Genomic DNA, 22,655 nt, shown 5'->3' on the forward strand with positions numbered 1-22,655 from the left:
GGAGAGGCTGAGGGAAAGGGCTTTGGGGGGCCCTGACAGCAGTCCCGTGTACATCCAAGGAGGTGATTGTCTTCACAGTGGTGTGTGGTGGGAGGGTGGGAGGTAGCAGGTGTAAGTTTTAAGGAGAGAGGTTCAAACTGGGTGCAAGGAGAAACTTTTTCATCACCAGGCTAGCGAGGCGTGGGAGTGGGCTGCCCATAGCGGTTGTGTCATCTCCTTCGTTGGAGGATTTGAAGATCCAAGTGGGGTAAAGCCCTCAGCAACCTGGGCTGATCCCAGAGCTGACCTTGCTTAGAGCAGGAGGCTGGACCAGAGACCTCCTGGGGTCCCTTACAGCCCGAATTCTCTTACAGTCCTATGACATGAGCTCGAGATCCTTCCGTGAATCTCCAGAAACTTCTAGAGCCCACACGAGCTTCAACATCTACAGCTTCTCCAGGCAGGGAGTTCCACAGCTGAATTACATCTCGCGTGGGGAACTACCTGCTTTTGTCTGTTTGTTGCTGTTAGCCAGAGCCTCGCTGGTGCCGCCAGCTCCTGCGTCTTGCTGGTGGCATCCTGGTCAAGCGCTGGATTCTGGTGGATCTCTTTGTGAGTAACGTGAATGGAGCAGAGGGGAGAGGCTGCCTGGACGAGAAAACAGGACTGCAGAGGCGGAGAGAACAGGCAGCAAGGAAAAAGAGGCCACCAAAAAGGAAAAACAAACCACCAAATGACAGAAAAAAATGAATGGAGGTGCTGACAATGGCCAAATGACCTGCTCTTGTGATTTGTGGGCTGGTAAAAACTTTTCTTTGAAAACTTCCTGATCTGGGGGTGTGCCTGAAGATTTTTGGCATCATGCCGATGACCAGTGTGCGCCTGGGGACTGAAGAGTCAGGAGGGTTTGCAGGGAAGGAAGAAGGCACATGGAAGGAACCACAGGTTGGCTGTTCCCACTGCACGGGTTGATGTACAAAGCAACTGGAGCTTGCTCTGGTGTCCAAGGTCAGCACGGGCAGCCTGGCAGGCAGCTTGTACTAGGGTGTATGTGTGTGGGCACATGTTGTGGGACCATCCTGCCTCCCCCACCTTGCTGGGTGGATTTGGCAGCATCTTGCCTATACAAAGCAAGATCCCAGGATGGAACAGGTTGAAAATACGGTTTAGACCATCTGCTCCCTTTGCTACCTCTCTCCTGCCTTCAGGGCTTTTTGGAGAGCTGAATTCAGTTTCCTTCCTACAGGATGTGCTGGGAGTGCCGTGCAATGTCTGGACCTGTCTATACCCGTGATTTTACCTCCCTGGGGGTCTCCCAAGCATCCTGTGCCAACCAGCAATTTATCTGTGGTTTGGAGAGTGGTTGCACGCAGGATACGGGCTGTGCAAACAGCTACAGAGCATCCATCCAGACGTGCATCTCCTGCCATCACCTTTCTCAAACCTATGGCGGCAGCTGCTGTGCAGCAAGGAACATTTCAGATGTGACCACGCAGTCGGGGGTTGTCTGTTTGTCTAGCCGTGTCCTGCTTTGGGCTGGCTGGGGTATAAAAGCAATTCCTTCCCCTGAATTATTTGGTGGTGCACCCACTATGCAGCATCCATCTGGAGGATGTCTTTGTATGTTGTTGGGGATGGCACAGAGCACGGGACAGGTAGGATGCCCGTGCTAGACGCACGGTAAGGCGATCAGTCTAAGAGCATGTCGGAGGGACAAGGCGACTGATTTCAAACAAATTCCCATACCTCCCTCCCTCCCTCCCCTTAATCCACGCCCCCCAAACACAACCCTACGCACCATGCCACTGCCTCCTCATCTCCTCATCCCTTTGTTACATGAGCTGAGCTGTGTTCTCCATTCGTTATCAGCTTCATCCACCTATTACAACAACTTTTTATCTTGCGCTTAGCTACTATCTTTAGCTGCTTTCCCTTTCCTGCAAGGTCTCCACGCTCTTCGGTAACCATCCTTTAACCTATTATAACCCTAACGCTGCTGCTGAGACTTCAGTCTCTGAATGCTCTTACTTCCCTGGCAACAGCTCGCGTTCACTCATCTTCCATCTCGCCACACAAGTTGGATGTTTCCAAAAATCCTCAGTTTTAATCCAACTGTGCTCCCACCTGCAACTCCCATCAACTTCAGTTGCACATATTTCTTTTTTCCAAGTTTTTGTTTCTTTTGCTCAGAAGAGCAATAATTAGGAAAACTTCATTTTGGCTACAAAGCCAAACTACAGTACCAAACTCTGCCATTGCTCTCAGCAAGGAACACCGGGGAAATGCAGGTGGAGTTTTGGGCAGAAATGGATGGTAAAGCTTGGGTAAGAGGGCGGCTGGCATGTTTGGGTTTGTTCCCCACATCTGAGCAGGGCTGTAGCCTAGGGCTCGCATTCTGATCTTGCTTGTACTGGTGGAATTCAGATGCAGGAACGCTGATTCATTGGCCTCTGGGGTTTAAAAGGTACTTTCAGTTCTTTAATCAAAGGCTGTGGCTAACGAGAGGTGTGCAGGATCTGGAAATGCCAAGCAGTGCAGGGAAATGCACATCTACAAGGAAGGGCGAAGGCATAACAACCTTCCTCTGTACTTGTTTAGCAATTTCTTATCAGCATATCTGGAAGCGCGCTATAAAGGTGGGTAAATAACCATCTGCCTCTGCAGATCAGCAGCCCGGGGCTCGGACGGTGATACAGCTTGCCTGAGGCCAGCCAGCAGCGCAGTGGCAGAGGCAGATGATGGAGACTCTGTCTCTCTGTGTCTTTTCTCTCCATTTCAGATTCTGACCCATTTTGCGACCTCAGGAATGATTGTAAAGTATGTTGTAAGTACATACATTTTTATTCTAATAACATAATCGGTAGGAGTTACATCAAGGCGTTATGTAGGTCTGCTGTTACTTCAAGGATAGACTACTCAGCCTGGTACATTCCTGGACATTACTGTTATTTTACAGCATCATAAATACAAAAGCTTTATAAACCGGAGAAGGCCTGAGCCTTAAAATGTATAGCGAGCACTTAAGATGCATGATCTGCTGCAGCGAAGGCACAGTGTCTGCAGTAATGCCCGAGCACTCAGCTCCAAGACCGGTCAGACCCTGGGAATTTTACATTTCCAGTGAGTACGCTCATTGATGAGAAAAGAAAAACCATTGGCAGGGTTACATCACTTCCTTGCGTAGCCATTTGCCGTTTGTAATGCAGACCTAGCACTGAACTGCTGCCACAAGAAGCTACACACTACCTAACAGAGACAAAAAAAAAGCTGGAACAACAGTTTGGACTTAAGAAGCCAAAGAAACACCCATGAAGCAATCAGTTTAACTTGGTTTCCTGGGGGAAAAGGCTTGTGAGGAGAGATTTGCAATACCAGGGAATGATGCCGATTAATGTTTTGGATGGGATTTACCCCATCTCACTTTAAATGCTCAAAAGTTATCTTTCTTAATCAAAATTAGTCAGTCTGGTCTCTTGCATGATCAACAGATCCTAAGATATATGAGATAATTGCCATCTGCAAGTTCCTATTTCAGCTGATTGCTTGAGAGGTGACCAGCTTAGACTCAACTAGCTCTTAGGCCATCGTGTTGGTTGAGATGAACTCCCCCTTTCGAGCATCCAGGGCAACTAGAAAAATGAAAGAACGAGGTCTGGGAGAGGGAGATGCTCTGAGTTACCTAATCATTGATTTGGAGCTGGAATTCACGTGGCACTTGACCAAGGACCCCAACAGGCAGAGTCTCCTGGATGCTCTCCCTTCAGGTAAGATCCATGGTGCGTCGTGCCTGGTCTTGACAATGGTCAATGTCTCTCGTGCCAAAAAACTTGAAACCCTCAAGTGACACAGTTGAGAATAATCTGCTCATAGAACAGAAGTCTTCTCCTAATCCTTGTCGATCAGTAGTTGGCATTTTCTCTGAGACACAATTTCTGGTCTATAAATATTGAGACTTCATGGGTGTACTGTGACTCTTCCTAACATGTGGAAAGGGTCAGTTTTATCCCAGCTCTCTCACTCTGGGATATGATATGGCAATGAGTTACAGCTGCTGTGCATTCAGTCCCCTTATCCTTAAAAATTGCTATTTGTTACATTTACTGGATATTTCCTTAATTGTGGAAAAGACAAATAAGAGCACATGATTTACATTCTCTTAAATAATTAGACTAGTGCCAGCTCCCCACACAGAGCCATGGGCAATCCAGAGTGTGGGATTTGATTTCCTTCTCACTAACACGATTGAAAAGATGGAGTTGCCTTGTTTAACATGAGAAAGAAATTCTGTCTTCAGTACAGCCCTAACTAGGTTTTTCTTGAAGCGTTTTCCCTGAGCCTCCTTTCTCCCACATATTAAAAGCTTTTCCCTTGAACACTGTGGTGCTTTCTTCACAGTCTAGCTGATTTGGCAGGGGCTGTAGGTTACAGCTGAGCGATCACATTAACACTGGTGGTAAACCATTCTGTAGGGAGGGTACAATGTCCATCACTCAGGTGGCTGATAGTCCTCTCCCTTGTCTTCCACAAACCCCTCGGTGCCCACAGAGACAGACAACTTCGGTAATTCGCTGGCAAAGCATCACAGAGCAGCTCAGGCCATGGGATATGCCCCAAGATTTCCAAATGACACACAAGCAAGCTCACGTGAGGTCCAGCAGCTCTAGCAAGGATCTACGCAAGTGTCTCCATGGTCAAAAGCCTAGGTGAACTCTGCAGAGATGACATACCCAGAAGAAAAAGAGAATATAGCACCAGCTCGAGAGCAGCAGCGACAGGAAACCAGGCTGAGAAGCACAACAGGAAAACAAACTTAGACTGTACTCCAGTTTGGAAATGGGAGATCCCACCTGGAGATCCCAAAGGCTGGCAGGAGTCATTGCACCAAGCACGGTACTTCCAAAAAAAAGTATAAAGCCATTGCCCCAACACCTTTCTATCTAAACTGGCTGCAAGGCAGTTAAGATTTCTTTTGGACAACCTAACTGAGAACAGACACAGGACCTCCATGCCCATTTCTTTGCATTGTGTGGTGAGGTCAATGAAGAAAGTCTTTTCTAGCAACAGCTGAAAAAAAATTAAGCTGGGTCCTTATGAAGGACTCAAAAGCAGTCGTTCTTCACCAAGCACAGCCTGTGACGCAGGTAACATTGCTGCTGTTTCCCCAGTGCCAGGCAGGTAATTTTCTGTTCTGCTGGGATGAAAGATACTCTGGATCCTCCCTTACTCTGTGTCAGATCCTTGGTTAGATGGAGGAATGTGCCAGGGCTGAGCCTCAAACAGTGGAGATGCTAGATGAAAGAGAAATAATGTAAGAATCAGACAGATTAATTTAGTCAGAGAATTCAGATTCTAAACATATTTAGGTACTCAGCAAATCCTTGGGATTTTGGTGTCACTTAATACCTCAAATACCTTTACAAATCTGGATTGAATGGAAAGACAGTTTCCATTCATCATCCTATTACAGAGAAAATAATCATCAATCAAAACATCTTTACTTTTCCTGCCCACCTTTCTGACAATCTGCAAACATGCCCTAGTAAAGCCCAGCTGGACCACTATATGAAGTAGGTAAGTTTACCTTGGGAAAAGCCTGGCAGAGATCACAAAGGTCCAGGAGAGGTCACTGAAGGAATTAAGATAGGATTTGTCTCTCCCTAATACAAAAAAAAAATAGTTTTGCCTTGCAAATTGCCCCTAATCCAAATGCAATCCCTCAGGGATAATCTACCTTGGTAGTTTTTATACTACGGCCGTGGTGTTTGTAGCTTGCTTCCCCCCTCTCCCTAGCACTTTCCTTGGGCACAGTTTTAAAATTTCTTATGTAGAAGACAGTGACTGCAGCAGAGCTCAGACAGGATGCTGCACGTCCCTGCATGCGCCATTATCTTCCACCCATATGGGATCATTAATAATCACTGGGTGACCACTTCCCTGCAGGAGCTCCCCTTACTCCATCCCCCACATCCTCTTTGACAACACTAAACCACACTTCAACAGCAGTTGCAGATTGGTTCACAGAAGTTAAGAGACTTAAGAAACACTTTCTTCCCATTCCCAGTGCCTCCGGGACGGCAGCAGTCGGAGCTGAGTGCTGCATTCCTGGGAGGCCACAACACTGCTGCCAGACCAGCGGAATTCCCTTGATTGACTGGAACAACCAATAACTCAGCCAAGGCCCAGAGCCTGTGCTTAACTCTTCGCTTTAACTTGGCCCCAGCCCAGCGTACACCCTTCCTAAGGCTCTGCCCAGGCAATGTGACTTCAGGATGAGGGTCCTATTTTATAGAAACCTTGTATTGCTTTAGAAATACATGGTGCTGTAACCCTACAGCCTAATCTTGATGCTTTCCTCTCTTGGCTTTTATGACTGGGATGCATTTATGTACTGCTTCCTACATGAAGCAGTCTTCATGTGTTTTCCTTGGGCGTCATCTTACTCATTCCAGTGCTTTCCCCTATGTATCATCCTTCATCTGTGTTTGGATTCTTTCTCTCATCTCCCACAGAAGGATTTGTGATCACTCATTCGCACTGGGGGTCCTCCTCATGGGTGTTAGCCTATGCACCTGCTAAAAACGCTAGATGCTAGGGAGATCCAAAGGGATGCTGGAGGTCTCCACGTGCTCCATTATCTCCCTTCTAGATGGGATCATCAATAATTACTGGATAGTCACTGCTCTGTAGGGGCTCCTCTCACTCTACCCCTGTGTTCTCTTTGAAAATCCTAACAGTACCACACCAGAAGCCTCTTTTCCTTTGTTCATTCCAGATTCTTTATCCACTACCCTTCTTGTGCTATTAAAAATCATCCAGGGCTGCAAATTGCAATCCTTACGTGGACAGCCCGCTTGTGAACTAATAGGACTTTCACCAAGGTCTACACAAATGTTGTGTGCTTCTGAAAGATATCCAGTAATTTCCCAGCCAGCTGCAGATACGGAGGACCTTCAGGAGGTGCTGGGTATATCAAGAGGTGAGGTCTTCGTGAATAGCTGCCCAAGCCAACCCTAGACTGAAACGGCATAAAATTGTTTTTGATCATGTCAGTCTGCCTGCTTATTTTTGGAAGGCATTCACGGATCAGCTGCTTTCTCAGCTGTTGCCTCCCTGGAGTTGATTGCTTTCTCCTGTAATTTGCTGAATGCTCCTATTCCAACCCAACCATACCAGTTCCTCCTGGCATCTATCCAGGACCTGGCAGAATCCATGGACTTCGGACTGAGCCCACTGTCACTTCTGATCTAAGATCTCTTGCTCTGTCATTGAGTATTAGTGAGTTAAACCCATGTGAAGCCCATGCCAGTGTTCAATACCAAGATGACAGTTGTGACAGACAGGTGGATCTAGCAAGTGCTAGATGTGACGTCTTTGGCCATATGTTCTCTTTTGATGCAGCAAATCACTGTCATCTGGATTCCCACCATCCAGAATGACTGCCTTCTCCTTCGCCTACAGAAATATACTGCCAGCACCATCTCCTTCCCTCTGCGCACTAAATTTGGATATTGGCAATCTCTACAATAGCCTCCACGTGGGACAGAGCAGCATACTAACATGGAGACCTGGTGTTCGTCCTTGTGAAGTCTTTCTTTCCTCTTTCATGTGGCTTTGGCACTGGAGCTCGAACAGGTGCTGGTCGTATCCCGGCATTCCACTGGGAGCTCTGGGCTAGGGTCTTAGCTGCTGCTTTGGAGGGCAGGTTCCCAGTTGACTGGTGAGTGGCCCAGCTGGGACGAACTGGTGTTTTTGGAACAGACTCAAGATCTGCAGAAAGTGATAGCTAGGAAGAGAAGGCAATAAGTATCATATCATCCCAACAGTTTCAGAGGGACTGAAAACATTGGAGTCCATTGAGAACTTCTATAAATTCTATACATTCTATATACATTCTATAAATTATATTCCTAAATGATAGCCCTAAATGATACTCCTAAATGATACAAGCATAATCTGCATTACTTGCAGTGACCTGTGCTCTGATATAAGTTTACGTTAAGGACAAAAGGACCCAATTAGAAATTGATACTAGTAAAGCCAAACCCACATTAATTGATTCTCCACATCAATTCATATGTTAATGCACAAATTCTCCCCTGTCCATATGGCTGCGACTGATCCCAGTCTTGCTTGCTGTTTGAAGTTTCGCAGTGTAAAGGGTGAAGTTTATTTTAACATACTGTTCAATGAACATTCTACTAAACAGGATAAAAACTAAGAAAAAAAAATCTTAGCAACACAGTGATTGTTTATTCCTTGAGAAAGATCTCAAATATTCAAAACGCACAGGTTCTGCAAACCAACAACTTTGGCTTTTTTTTTGACTGGTACAAATTATTTGGTAAGAATAGTAAAAAAACATTAACAAAACCAAACATTTACATAGCAACTGTTTAAAAAGCAATGTGGGCAGATAGTCTTATGTGAAACTAGTGTCCATAGTAAAATGGTTGTGCGGAAAAGTCAATGCTGTTCTGTAATTCCTGCCTGCCTGTTTCCCCTTTCCGTTATTTGAATTGGCAGCACTGGCAGATATATGGTGCTTCATGCCTAATTGTCTAGTTATTAATAAGCAATCCAACAACTGCTGAATATCAACCTAAAGAAAGGCCAGGGATTGTACAACTGCTGAACGTGGTCCAAGTTCTTAGTAGTACTTGACGTGTGACAGAGATGGTGTGATAAAAGCAGCTGCAATTTTTTTGTCCTAGCAAGAAAAGCGCAATACCGTAGAAGCAGTAGTAGTTGCAGCACAGATCTGACTATTCCTTGCTTTTCATCTCCTGTGGTGTTGGTGGTTCAATTTTAGAGCTCATAGGCATAGACTATTAAAGCCCGGCTATACTTTTAAAATTAGGGTGACATATATAAGCTGAGTTTGAATATGCAAACATTGTAGTGAGTTATTTTCACTCTTAGGAATAGTCCCATGAAGTTCAACAGGGTTTCTTGCATGAATAAATAAAATTCAAAATAAGGTTTGCAGAATATAAATATACACTGGACCGGACCGTGTCTCAATGCTGAGAGCCCTGGATCTTCATGTGGGCTATACCCACACAGTACATAAATGCAATGCAATTCATACTCAAAACATCAATTCCCTGTCAATATGTCATAGGAAAATTTATTCCTGACTTCAAATGCTGCAATCTTATTACCTTAGGATATAGGCAGTGAGGCAAGAATGACAGATCCTGTCAAAAAGATGTTATTTAGTAAGTACTAAAAATAAGTCAGTAATTCAGGAACAGCTGTGAGGGTGGAGCAGTCTCTCAAACTCAAACAAGCAGACAGCCTGAAAGGCAAAACCAGCCCCTAATTGCTGACATTGCAGTCATTTGCAAAGCTGTCAAAAGCATCAATCAAATTTTACCTTCCTAATAAAGTATCTGGGAATTTTGACATTTGGGCATGAGGCTGTCTATTTCGCTGAGAAGCTGCGGAACACTCCTCGTTGGAAGTCCTCAAGGACTTGTGTAAAGGACACTGATGTGGCAGCAGTGACGCCTGCGAAGGGACCTGTAGGGCCAGAGCTCAGAAATCGCAGCAGGGCAACACAGCTCCATGACAGAGTGAACAGGAGGGATGATACAGTGGCCCAAAACAGAGATCTGGTTTCCATGCCCAGCCTGGTAAAAGCTTGGAGAAGTCATCGAACCCGTTGCATTCTTCACTTCTCTTTATTTAACACTGGGACAGTAGCTGCTGAAAGCAATGTGAGGATGAAGGTGGTATAGACAAGCCCTAAAGTCTTGACCCAGCAAAGTGCTTAAAGAGGTGGTTAATGCTGAACCTATACATACCCTTAAAGTAAGGCATTTCCCTGGATAAAGATAGAGCAGGTATTCCCTCCCCACTGTAGAGACATGGAGGTTGCATGTGCATTCATATGAAAGAATGTGGCCCTTCATTCAGAGATGTAATTAACTTAATTTATTGTAATTTACTACTTATTGTAATTTAGCTAGTTTACTTTAATTTATTCTAAATTAAGTGTGAGCCTGGTCACATTTTATGCTACTGTTTCCATGATTACTAATAAACTCCAAAACCTCGCAAGTTTACTAAGAGGAGAACTGATTCACCACATGCAAACATGGAGCCAGTGGATGTAATTCCAGGACTCAGGCCATCACCTTAATTATGTGTTTATTCTATTTTGGTGTGCTGTTGTTCAGCCTCCTGAGCTTGGAGCTCCATATAATAGCCCTTTTCACATCTTCATTGTTGGCTGTAATATACTTTATTCTCACCTACTTTCTGCACTTGGATCATTGATCTATTTAAGAGCTTCATTTTAATTTGACTTGATGTTTGCTTGGGGCACTTATGCTTTCATCATAGTCTATTCTTCTTCTAAGGATTTACTAAAAGATTTGAGCATTAAGCCTCTTTATTTGGACTTGATTAAATAAGACTCTTTTCACAGGTCTTCATTTCAACAAAGTTTCCCAATGCTACCTTAATAATAAATGGAAATTAATTTTGGATTATTCCTAGTGAGTTATATATATATTCTTTTTCTACACATCAATGACAATATAGGTTAGGTTACGGTAGGCTGATAGTGGTGTAGTCATTAATGGCCAGCGTAACAGCAGGCTTATACATCAGAGAATAAGGAACACAGCTCTTCTACAGAAATTTGGACAACTCTAAACTCAAGAGAAATACAAGCCTGTTTTCAACATAAAGGTCTAGGAGAGAGTGACACAGCAACACAGGCTACCCCAGATTTTTAACACAAATAGAATCCAGTGCTACCAAGATTACATAGCACAAAGGCATGGAGCTCTGTTCTGGGCTGATGTCACCAAGGTGTAACCCCATGGGTTTCAGGACACTTACCCCTGGATTAGACTGTCCTAACTGCCTAGAAGGGACCAAGGGAGGATGGTCTACCTGTCAGGCCTTGGCAGCAGGCAGTGGCTTTAAGACTCTTTTTGTGGGGTGAGAGTTCAGTACCCACTAACTCTGAGTGCTCCCCCAGACATTTGTTTCTGAGCATTCTGTGTCTGGTGCTTTCTGGTGACTATTTGCTACAGGAATAATAATGTCCCTTGTAAACTGTGAGCAGCCAACAGAAGGTGACACACTGTTCAACCCTGTACTTCTGCAGTTTATGGCAAAAACTCCCCCTGATGTTGTGCAGGAGGGTTTGGACTTCATGGTGGGAGTCAGACTAGGTCTTGTGCCTTCCTGATTGTGGGTTGCAGGTTAAGTAACTTCGAAGAACACATTATTTTCCTAAAATCTGGGGAAAGAAAATCAAATTCACCTCTTTTTACCCTGAACTAAGATTCTTTCACTTCTAGACTGACAATAAAACAACTTTAAATTTGAAACGGGAAGCCGTGGTGTAATGAAACCGTGTAAGGGTGCTCTGATCTAAGGGCTATAGAGAAAGCCATTGGAGAATGGAAATTGTAAAACACAGGCTGAATAATTATATTTTTTGTTCTCTAACACTGACTGAATCTATTTCCTTGCAAACAGGCTGTATTTGGGTCAGGAGAATGCCTCCCAATCTCGGGAGACAATGCCTCTCTTTTATGTAAACCTTCTTTAGCTCAACTCACATGCATTCCCTGGCTTTCATTGCTTAGGAAACACGCTTCCAGGTCTGCAAAAAACCCCCAATACGCTTGTGAGCATGTCCTTCTTCTGGCAGTTATTTGTTGCCGTATCTGCAAAAGCTTAGACCCATGACGCTTTCTGGAAGCCTGACTTCCCTAGACTCCTTTCATGTGAGGATGCCCTATTTTACCAGTGATGAGCACAATGAATCCTCAGTATTAAGACCTTGAGGCTGATTGCTCAGGCTCAGTACAATGAACAGAGAATAAACTAACACCAAACTGCAATGATTAAAAGTTGTGAGCACAGAAGAGAAGCTTTGGGAAGAGATGAAGTGTCATAAGAGAATTGATCCAGTGCTTTGTAAAGCATGGAAAAGGACTGTTGGGATACTGTGCAGTAAGCAACGTGAGGGAGGAGCAGATAACAAGGTCACTGCCTACATACAGACAGTTGCTGTCCTTTTCCCACCGAAGGCAGATGGACTATGTCTAGGCTGCAATGAGAGATTGCCCCTGGAGCAGCCAGACACGGTGTGCTTTGCGTCCTCCTTCTGCCCAGGTATCTCCCTCAGGGATAGACAGCAAATGTGCCTGGCAGCCTACTTATAGCAGGAGGAAAGCTTCACAGTTACCTGAGCTAAGCAAAAGCTCCAAGCTAAAATGTTCCTGGGTGTACCTGACACTGGGCCCCAGCTGATATAATTACAAGCCGGTGATACTTGCCAGTGACTTTGCCTTCTGGAGCTTATTAGATCCACGACCCGCTCTCTTTTTTTTCTCAGCTGCCTGCCGGCTAAGGTCTGGGGTCTCCCCTCCTCCTTTCTTTCTCCTGCAGAGTAGAAGAGAATAGTATTAACAAGTGCTATGGAGTTGGTTCCCTGGGGTTGAGAAAAAGAAAATCCCTTATGATATTGCCACCTGAAAAGACATGGTTTAAGACAATACATTTCATCTTGCACCTGGGGCAGACCAAGAGCGCACAATCAGATACCGTGGCTCAGAGGAGGGTGGTAACTTGCTATTTTTTAAGTTATGATAACTTTATAGCACTCAAACACATACCTTTAGCTCGAGACTTACTGATTTAAGCTAAACCCACATAACATGTTACATCAGCTTAGGAGAATTCACAGAAAGGCAAGTTTAGCTAAATCAGTTTGAGAGTTTTCAGTGAAGTCCATGTAACTTGTAACATAAATAAGGTAGAGGACTGCCCCTCCAACAAGTTATTTATTCATTGTTTTTATAGCCAAATACTTCTTCTTGTATATGTAATGTATATGTATATAAATTTATAAATTTCTATGCAGCTATTATTAAAGTCAATACAATTAACTGATAGAACAGGAATATTCCAGAGTGTGAAAATTAAGTGAAGTACACTGGAATATGGCCAGTTGTCACATTTTTCCAATATCAGGAGTAAAATCCATACTATGAGGAAGGTTTTCTAAGAACTCAGGCAGGTTCATAAACATTTGCTCTGAAGGTGTTCCTTCCCCTTCCACATTCAAATTCTGCAATACAGAATTAGTGAATTTAAAGCAGCAACTTTGTGTGCTCTCTGAGTGCATCTCCCAGCTCCATCACCTCCTGGAAGGCATGCTAAAAAGCACAGTATGAATACAAAATCATTAATATAAAGGGTGGAAACAGACTCTAAAAGCAACATTTATCCTGTAAAGAAACAGAGCCACACCACATAACCAGCACGTATCTGGTACTCACTTGTCCCAGACCAGCTGCAGATCAAAAACCATAAAGACAGATCAGACATTATTTCAAATAACAAATTGAGAAAAATGGCAATCTGTTTATAAACACTTCACTAACAGTCAAGAGAGAAAATTCAATCCAAAATATTAGTATGGGGAATGAACTGGTCATCTTGGTGGACTTGGCAGTGTTAGGTTTATGGTTGGACTCGATGATCTTAAAGGTCTTTTCCAACCTAAATGGTTTTATGATTCCATGATCTTCAGACAGAATGCAGATCTGGCCTTGTGGTCATAAATTAAGATATTAACCTCTACTGCTGTATTCTAGTGTCCATGCTCATGGTGTCAGAGCATCCCCCTGCAGCGGGTCACCACCACGATCTCACTTCAAGGTAGGAAAATGTAAGTAGTGAGGATGAGTTTCTCAAGGCTGCAAAGGAAAAGGGCATGAGAGCCGAGATGAGGTCGGCAAGTATCTCACTCCCAGTGCTGAACTGGTTGTTTCTCACCCCACTTTCCTCTCCTAAGGAATGTTTTTAATTTCCACAAGCCTAACAGGCAGAGAGTACTGGGCTGGCTATTCAGAAACATGAAAAGCAAGAGACAAGCGTTAGGATTCGGAAGGACAGCGAAACACCATGCCCTTCTCACGCAAGCTAGCCCCTTTTTTGTCAGAAACTGGGCCCAGGCTGCTGACAGAACAATTACTGTAAGTAATTATTTTCTCATTGGGTAAACACTCCACTACAATATGCAACTGTTTTTAGAGCCGGCCTATGTCCATAAATTATCTAACTGAATTAGAGCTGGCTTCCAGAAGCCCAAGCTGGTTGCAGGGGGGGGAAGGAGCTTGCATTTTGGCTGAGCTGTTGTCATGAGAAGTAGCAGGGCTCTTTCTTGAGGCACAAGGACACAATCTTGGCGGGGGTCCAGTGCTAGGCTGGAATCAGAATTCATTATTCATGATAAAGTGGGAGGCAAATCTTTTGATTTATTGGCAGCCAGCAGCACAAACACCAGATGCCTTCCAGCAGAACTGTATATGCATGAACGGAAAGAAACGCCCTTCTTGGTCCTTTTTAGGCAGATAAGAGTCCCAGAGAAAATTTGCTAACTTGGTTCCACACTTTAAATAAAAATGTTTCACTTCACCTTTGTAATATTGCTTTGTGCCCAAAGAGACAAATCCATCCTTGCTGGTCTCTGTTTTGTTTGTATATAAACAAAAAGCTACCTGGACCATTCAGGCAGAAAACAAACCAGACCTACCAGAAATCATCCTTATGATAAATTGCACACATACATGCAGCAACACCAAAAGTCACAGCTATAATTCTACCGAGGGATTTTGATAACCCCTTCCAGGCAATTTGTAATTCAACCCCTGTCTGTATCTCTTCTCTTCTATATCGCCTCACCACTCCCTCGACTATGCATCTAATCATTGCTATTCTTAATTTCACTGCTCAGTGACTATGAGGCTTTTCCCATACCATCCCATCTAAACCAAACAACCTCTCAGTGAACACACTCAGGGATCTCTGTCCCATCTCCTTCGTGCTGCAGAGATGTTTGTCACTGAGGCTCTTGGGTGCCGTTCAGTTTTTATAGTACAAGCTCATGCCTTTCTGGGCAAGCAGCAAAAAAAATCCATCAGAAAAAAACCCAGTCAAGTCTCAATTATCATCCAGATTGCAAATTAACACCATTCTGCAATTTTTTTGGGGGCACTACCCAGCTGTGGCACAGTGTTACGGTTCTTCTCCCCAGTGACATGAAGCACCAGCACTGTCCAGGCCAAACCCTCACCCAATTGCTCTATAGAAATCTATTTATTTGTTTTTCAAAGGTAAATACCCAATTACGGTCTTATAGCCCGAAGTATATGTTTTGTGTTACCTCTTTTAGAACTCCCTTCATCTCCGCTCCCCTGCATAATTGAGAATTGACTGTAGCTTGTTATGCTTCCCATGTTTCACTTTTTTTGGCTAAGCAAGGGTAAGTTCTCTGCTATGAATTCACAGCAGTGTAGTTTTGATACTGCTGTGGAAGGGAGCATGTAGTTAATGACTCCTCTCAAAAGGCCAACAAAGAAACAGATGACAACTCTGCCATTTAAATGACAATATTTCAGCTGCAGCGTGGACATCCTGTTATGATGAACAGGAGAGTTCTCACCTCTCTTTGGAACAGAAAGCATGTGTAGAGTGAGGTCCAGCTCAAGAGGAGATTTTAACCAGGTCCAAGAGCTAGGAAAAACTTTCTTTTTTTGTTACCTCTTAAATTCTGCAAAATTTAACCTGACATTAGGCAGATTAGCTTTGATTCAAAGAAGTAGCCAGTGACTAGTCTCACACATTGCTTTGATGATGGCGTCAGGTATTCCTTTGATGTAATCTTGTTTATTCACAAAGAATTTTCTACAAGTCCAGTTTTCCTCAGCACAGCAGAACTCAAATGGAAAAAATGGTTTGTGGGCTCACAGCTTTCCAGTCAACCTGCTGGCCTACAAGTGCTCTCGCTAGTCCTCTCTCAGCCATCGCTTTAGCTTCCTGCTGCTTTTCTGCTGGTTCTGCCGCATCTTTTCACACATGCTCATGACCTCAAGAAAATACTCGTTCCTCTCTATATGCATTCAGACTGCAGCAAAACTCATTTCTTCTCCCAGACTACCTTTGCAAAATCCTGTATTTTGGGAAATCACTCCTATTGTTTTAGGAATCTCATTTTACAGAGATTTCATTACTTGTGACATTCATTTTACAGGAAGAGTGGTTGTTATGCCCTTGAGCTCCAAGAATTCATCTAATCTGAAGAATAACTATACCTAACACAGCCTGGGGGGTCAGAGATTTTTATCTTGGTTCTCTGTTCTACTTTACAACCCTTTACACTGGTCAGGCAGGGTCTGCCTGAGCCTGTAGGCTGCAGTGAGGTAGATCATCTTGCATAGCATTCACATGAGACTCGCTACCTCAACCGACTAGACATTCACTCACAGTTGGCTGAGCATGGCCTTCATCAGTCATCCAAAACAAAGCTTGGCATCACAGAGGGGCACTCTGACCACTTTGCCTTTGTGCTACCATTGATGGGCACCTGCCCAAGCCACCCATTAGCTGCCACCGCCACCTCCACCGAAAGCCTACACTTGAGGAACACTCAAGCATGAAAGGTGGTCCTACTGTTCCTACTGCAGACAGGGAGCCAGGTGAGGTGCTGAAGACCCAACCCCCAGGGAGCTGCCCAGAAGCAAAGGTTGGAGGATGCAATATTTAGACGGGACATTAGGAAGCATTTCTTTACCGAGAGGGTGGTCAAACACTGGAACAGGCTTCATAGAGAGGTGGTCGATGCCCCAAGCCTGTCAGTGTTTAAGAGGCATTTGGACAGTGCCCTTAATAACATGCTTTAACTTGGTCAGCCCTCAATTGGTCAGCCAGTTGGATTAGATGATCGTCATAGGTCCCTTCCAACTGAAATATTCTATTCTATTCTATTCTATTCTATTCTATTCTATTCTATTCTATTCTACTCTACTCTACTCTACTCTACTCTATTCTACATAGACCCTTAGCAGGAGGAGTTCTGGGAAGGGGCTGCAGAGGGGACTCTGTCAGCCATACGTCCACAGAAAAGAAGCACCAGAATATCAGTTTGTGAGTGGGAAGCTGGGTCAGCACCTGAAATGGAACACCTGTGTTGCTGAATAATCATTACAGACAAGACTACACACTAGCAATTACCTTCAGCTTAAGTGATATTAAAGAGACATCCTTGATAAACAAGCAAATCTCATATAATTCATTTCTCTCCTTGCAATAATCCTCTATAATTACAGATAAATGCCAGATTTGCTGGAACACTAGGCATTAAAATATTCTCCATTGCACAAATGGATAGAGGCTCAAATCTCACTTAGGAGAAGAAAACAGTCAGTGTGCTTACTGTATTGTTAGCAACTCAATCATTTGCATCTGGTTGTCAGCTGCATCTACACCTCAGTGCTGGAACAAGCGACTTTTAAACTCTTCAAACAACGCTTGTCCCACTTTCGACACTGGATCACAGCTAGCACAAGGGAACCCTAAACTTCACAGAAACCTTTGGGAGCCGCTACATAGAAACATTTAGCACAGCTGAAAAATAATATGAGGACATCCATTTGCACCAAGAGGCATTTTGTCAAAATATTTAGCTAAAAGCCTCAAAGAGGTGCTACCCAAAATGGTGCTAGAGTTTGGAAACATACCACAGAAAGAGGGTGAGGTGGAAACTGGAAAGCTCTTTGAAGTACTGCAGTATCCTAGGACTAGGGGACGCGGATTAAAAAATGATTCATAAAAGGCTGAGACACTGGGAACTTTGTGGAACACCCCGAAGGAGTGGTGGGTCCAGCAAAGTTAATCACATTAAGAAAGAGCCTACACGAGTGCACGACTGCTTAGCCAAATAATCACTAGGCTGGGGTAATTCTTGGGTTGATTGTTCCTGTGCACAGGGCTAATCTCAGCTCTATCAGTTATTTACTTAAAGTACAATCTGGATACTTTCATTGTGGCTCAATTGGTTCCCAACGTTTTTGTTGGCACAGTGAAGAGGAATCTCCTCCTCTCTGCACATTCGGTTGGGTGAGAGTCTGTGCTGTCCTTTTCACAGGGACTCGCACAGGAACTAGGCAACGGTCAAGCTCATCCATTACCTGTTCACCAGGCTCAGATTAATGATGGTATTACCAGTTTCACCAGTTACTGCACATCAGCCGATTTGAGGTAACTGCTGTGAGCCCATGAAAAATTAGAGGTGATGTTAAGAGAGACTTAAACAAGAAATGGGCCAAACACTGCACACAGGTGACTACCGCAGCCTCCTTGCTATTGCTCCTACTGATGCTTGTTAATGCACAGAAATTTGACCACAGATCCAAGATTCTGAAAATATCTGATGCCAGATGTGTCAAAGGAAAACATGGGGCAGTCCTAACACAAGTCGATGTGCAAAACTATACTTTGGGGTGGAAATGCCTTTCTTTTGCCAGTGGCTGACCAGATAATCCTGGGAGCCTAAGAACTGATGGATCTAGGCAGTCTATCCCAGGCAGTATAGATACAAATACTCTTCATTACTTAAATGTTCTATAGTACACACATACTCTTACACCTGCAGCCCCATTCAATCATCTAAATCTCAGCCAGAAGATCCTTGAAGTGATAGAATTATATTTCATGACAATTAATTCATTCTTCCTCTTCTGTGCAAAAACCGCAGAGTCCCTCTCAACCTCGCATCTTTATTTAAAAACTCTTAAACAAACTCTTGTCCTGATTCTTCCCCTTACAGCTATGTAACGGCCCCAGGAGTTACAGCCTATTTTATAGGCCGCCACTAACAAGCTTGTGCCCTGCACTGAAAGGGCACAAAGTAGTGCTGCTGCAACTACAACAGGACCAAGATCAATCCAAGAAAAGCCAAAAGAGCAGCAAAGTGGGTTTGCAACCAGGTTGCTGAACCATAAGGCTTCCAGGCAGCTTGGAGCACAGGCAGAGTGAGCTTACAAAGGACACAGACATACCCTACGTTGCAGAAACAGCAAAAGGGAAGAGATCAAGCTCTTACGCCTGCCTAGCCTGCTCGATGGGATCGTAGTTGTCGAGGTAGTTGAATCGGATGGTGTCTGTAGGATGCCTGTCTGATGAACGCCACGGTGGGAGTTCTTTTTTCTCCTTGTTTGTCCTCCTTCCTGGCACAGCAAATTTTGCTTCTGGGACATTGCTTCTTACTGGTTGCCCATCAATAACTACAAACTCATCCTTTGAAGGAGTCTAATAAGAGAGAAGAAAAGAAGAAAATAAATTTTAGCCTATAATGAAAGTGAGATTTATTTTGCCTAACTTTAGACTTCTAAGAATTGGGTATTAACTCAAAATCAGTCTCTCCAGGCTCCATTATGGTCAGTGGACAGAAATAGGCACCCTGACAGTGCGTGTCATCGCCCATGTCCCAGAATCTGTATTAAGTTGAGCTGTGCTTTTGAGATACTTTGGCTTCTCTCCATTGACTACAGAGAGAGCCTATGGGGGAGTTTGGTTAAGATTAGAGGGCTGAGTTTTGAATTCAGGGCAGAAGAATCCCACCCTCACAGCCCCGCAAACCAGGCATGGCATCAATGAATCTCAGGAGAAAGCAATGGCTACTGAGTAATGCTCCACCTCCCCAGAATGGCCTCGCCACCTTTGAAGAAGAGAGAAAGAGACAACACCAAGGGCTATAACAGGCACAATGCGTGCTTTTTTCTTTTCCACCAGGTAAACTGACTCTGAAACGTCAGCAGGGGTGATGCTGGGTACCCCACCTCTGCTTATCAGATTAAGGTAAGCTATCATATGCTCTATGAACTGGGGAAAAAGAAAGGGGAACAGGCTTGAGTGCTGGAGAGGGAAATTTAGAGGATTACTCCAGAACACTCTGAAAGGATAGCAGAGTGAGACCTTGGTGATTGCTTCTCCTAACCAGTGAGATTTTCACTTCCCCCCTACCAGGGATGGATGATGGGAAGGTAGAGCGTATGGCAACACACGAGTTCAGATTCTAATTTAAAATGACATATCTTCATTTTACAAGTGGGAGGTTACAGAAAGATAAAGAGGCAAAGGGGTTAGGCACCCAACCAGCCCAGTTGTCCCGCTGGCCCCGAACATCTCTAGAGGTCGTAGGTATGTACCTTTGGTCTCATGACATGCAACTCTTTCACCATCTCAATGTAATGTTTCTTCCAGATTCCTTGCTCAAAGGGGGTTGGAGAGAAGTTGATGTACCAGCCAAAACGTAGGCATTTCAGCATCCAGAGCTGATCCAGTTCAGACAGGTACTTCCAGTACCAGCTCACCTGTGAATGCCCAGTAAGTTGAAAACCTTGGGGTTTCAAGCATCCACTTCTAGAATGCAGCTAGAGACTTCTTCCCCTATGTCCTTAAACTAGTAAAATTCTTCAGCACTGTTTATGCTCCATTTAAACCTGTCATTAAACCATTTAAACCATTAAAGGTCTTCAAGGCATGCTCAGTGTCTAAGTGCTAGCTGATCTCCAGCACATGGTGAAATACTCCAAAAATCACGGGCCAAGAGAAGAAATTTCAGCTTGTTTGGGGCAACTTCCTGCACTTCTACTCAATAAGCATACAGTAGTTGGAATAAACCCTTTATTACTTTCGGCTGAGAAAAACAGCATCAATAAACTCCCCAAGCCTGATAGACCCATTCTGAACATTTTCTTCCTACTCATGTTCTGCTGTTATACTCCATCACACAGTCACCTTGCGTGCAATGCTTCTTCCAGCTTAAGGACAAACATCAGCTATTGGCACTGCCATGCTTATAATAGCAGCTATCCATGATATGACACAAGTAGCACTGTAAAGACCTTTCTTTCTAAGTAAGTAATTCCTAACCTGTCTTCTCCCTGCCTGTGAATGAATAGTGTGAGTTGCATCCACATAAAACATGAAATGCTGGAGAAAGATACTAGAGCAAGCTTTAAACAAGCTGAGATTTTGATATATTCGTAGTATTATATGTAGCACTGTTAGTGCAGTAATAATGTCACCAATATCTCAACTTATTCATTCAGAACTACTTTGAGCATCACCTCACAGCACTTTATCTCAGGCAAACATAGTTTTGGAGTCTTAGCCACTGTGCTCAAAAGACTGAAGCCCTAGCCACTGTGCTCAAAAGCACATCTGTAACTTCTCCGCTTCTCCACATCCAACACTTTACCCTCAAGCATTTTAAAGGATCTGGTTTTCTTAAAGCACCATGTGCAGTTCTTTGCAACTAGCACAAGCCAATAGTTTTCAAAGTAATTAATGATTCTGCACACAGTGCAAGGTACTTTAAAAGAACATGATTTTCAGAAAGTACCAGGCCTCCTTCTTGGGAAGAATCAGTCTTGTTAAGTGCCACATTTTAAATGCCTTAGAGCTGAGCATCTAAAATCACTCTTCACTTTTGTAAATCTTGGCCAATCTGGCTTAATTTAGTATCTGTGGAAGCGTTGCATTCGGTCTCATACAAGCATCGCTAAGCGTTTGGCACCAAGCTGCCAAGTCAGAAGACATCCTTGCATTATGAAGAACAGCACTGGTATCAAACAGTCTTTGCTGAAAACTAGTGCTGTTTCCTTTTTTTTAACTAGCTTGACCTGACTTTCTGAACCTTAGGTACCTTAGGCTTTTTTACCTGTGCACATCGACAAAGGCTCCTTGGGTCCAGGAAGGAAAAGATGTATAAGGACAGGACTCTAGGAAGCCTTGTGGTAAAATCTAGAGCCTCGGTGGGGACTCGGTCCTGTAGCTGCTTGGCACAGAATTTCTGCTGTGACGGGGAGCAGCGTTCCAACAGGTCCACCAGGATCCTCCGCCTCTGACCATCTGTCCACTTGTCAAACTGAAAAAAGGAGTTTCAGGTTCTGAGAAACCGGAGATTCAGCTTCTTAAAATAAAGCACACATTTAAGGCAAGGAAAAGTGCATAAGCAGCAGCTTCTGGTGACTCATTCCAGAGTGAAGCACGTAGGAACTGGGAACAAATGGAGAGGCTACATTAAAAGAAACTCTGAAGCCACGTAACATATGATTTATAATCCTCAAAGGATCCAAGATGGCCTAGTCCAGGACACACTCATGCTCACAAGACACTTTGCTCCTGGGACCAGCTCCGAGACTTGGCTTCACTCATGGAAAGGAGGAGATTCAGATGTGTGTTTACAGGATCAGGTCCCAAATTACAATGAGTTGACTGCTGATTCCTCGTCTATCCTGACACTTCTATGGCCCCCACTACTGCAATATTTGAGTGCCTCGCAATTTGTAAAGTATTTATTCTCACAATCCTACTGCATAGGATAGAAATCCCCACTAGAGACAAGTGAGAAACGAGAAACTAAATCAGCTACCCATGTCTCACAAGGAAAATCTGCGGCACAGATCCGGCTGCACAGTAACAAAGATTTTTCACAGCATTTCTATGCTTATGACAGGTATCTAAAGAGGAGGATTAAAAGGGCTGCGGGAAGAAATGAGGACTTAGGTAACCACACAAGCATGTATCGCTTTGGTACGATGGCAACAACAACGCTGCATTGAGCGGAGTGGGGCAGAGCTGTGTAAACAGGGTGGGAGCAACGGTGGCGGTAGCCGGTGTTGATAGCAGAGGATGGAAAGGGCCCCGTCAGCAGGAATCTCGTGGGAGGAGACTGACCTCATCGCCACAATCTGTGCAATCTGTCTCAAAACCTGCAAGAGCAGTCCTGGCTGCGAGGGCAGCACAGAGTGCCAGGAGGGAGGAAATGTCAGAGGACCACGGCGGCTGCAGGCAGG

At 44.2% G+C, this 22,655-nt stretch overlaps 1 protein-coding gene across 1 annotated transcript in view; it reads right to left on the reverse strand.

Annotated features, from left to right (window-relative positions):
* Positions 1-5,199: 5,199 nt before the first annotated feature.
* FBXO16 (F-box protein 16) overlaps positions 5,200-22,655 on the reverse strand; it is a 30,049-nt gene continuing 12,593 nt past the window's right edge. The window contains exons 3-8 of the mRNA XM_009585792.1: positions 21,518-21,724; positions 20,001-20,165; positions 18,896-19,101; positions 12,285-12,390; positions 7,537-7,762; positions 5,200-5,267 (exon numbers count right to left, since the gene is read on the reverse strand). Of these exons, the coding sequence (XP_009584087.1) occupies positions 5,200-5,267; positions 7,537-7,762; positions 12,285-12,390; positions 18,896-19,101; positions 20,001-20,165; positions 21,518-21,724 (978 nt within the window). The remainder of the gene's footprint in view (positions 5,268-7,536; positions 7,763-12,284; positions 12,391-18,895; positions 19,102-20,000; positions 20,166-21,517; positions 21,725-22,655) is intronic.

This window comes from Fulmarus glacialis, unplaced genomic scaffold (genome assembly GCF_000690835.1).
Source record: "Fulmarus glacialis isolate BGI_N327 unplaced genomic scaffold, ASM69083v1 scaffold749, whole genome shotgun sequence".
In the NCBI taxonomy this organism is placed as follows: Eukaryota; Metazoa; Chordata; class Aves; order Procellariiformes; family Procellariidae; genus Fulmarus; species Fulmarus glacialis.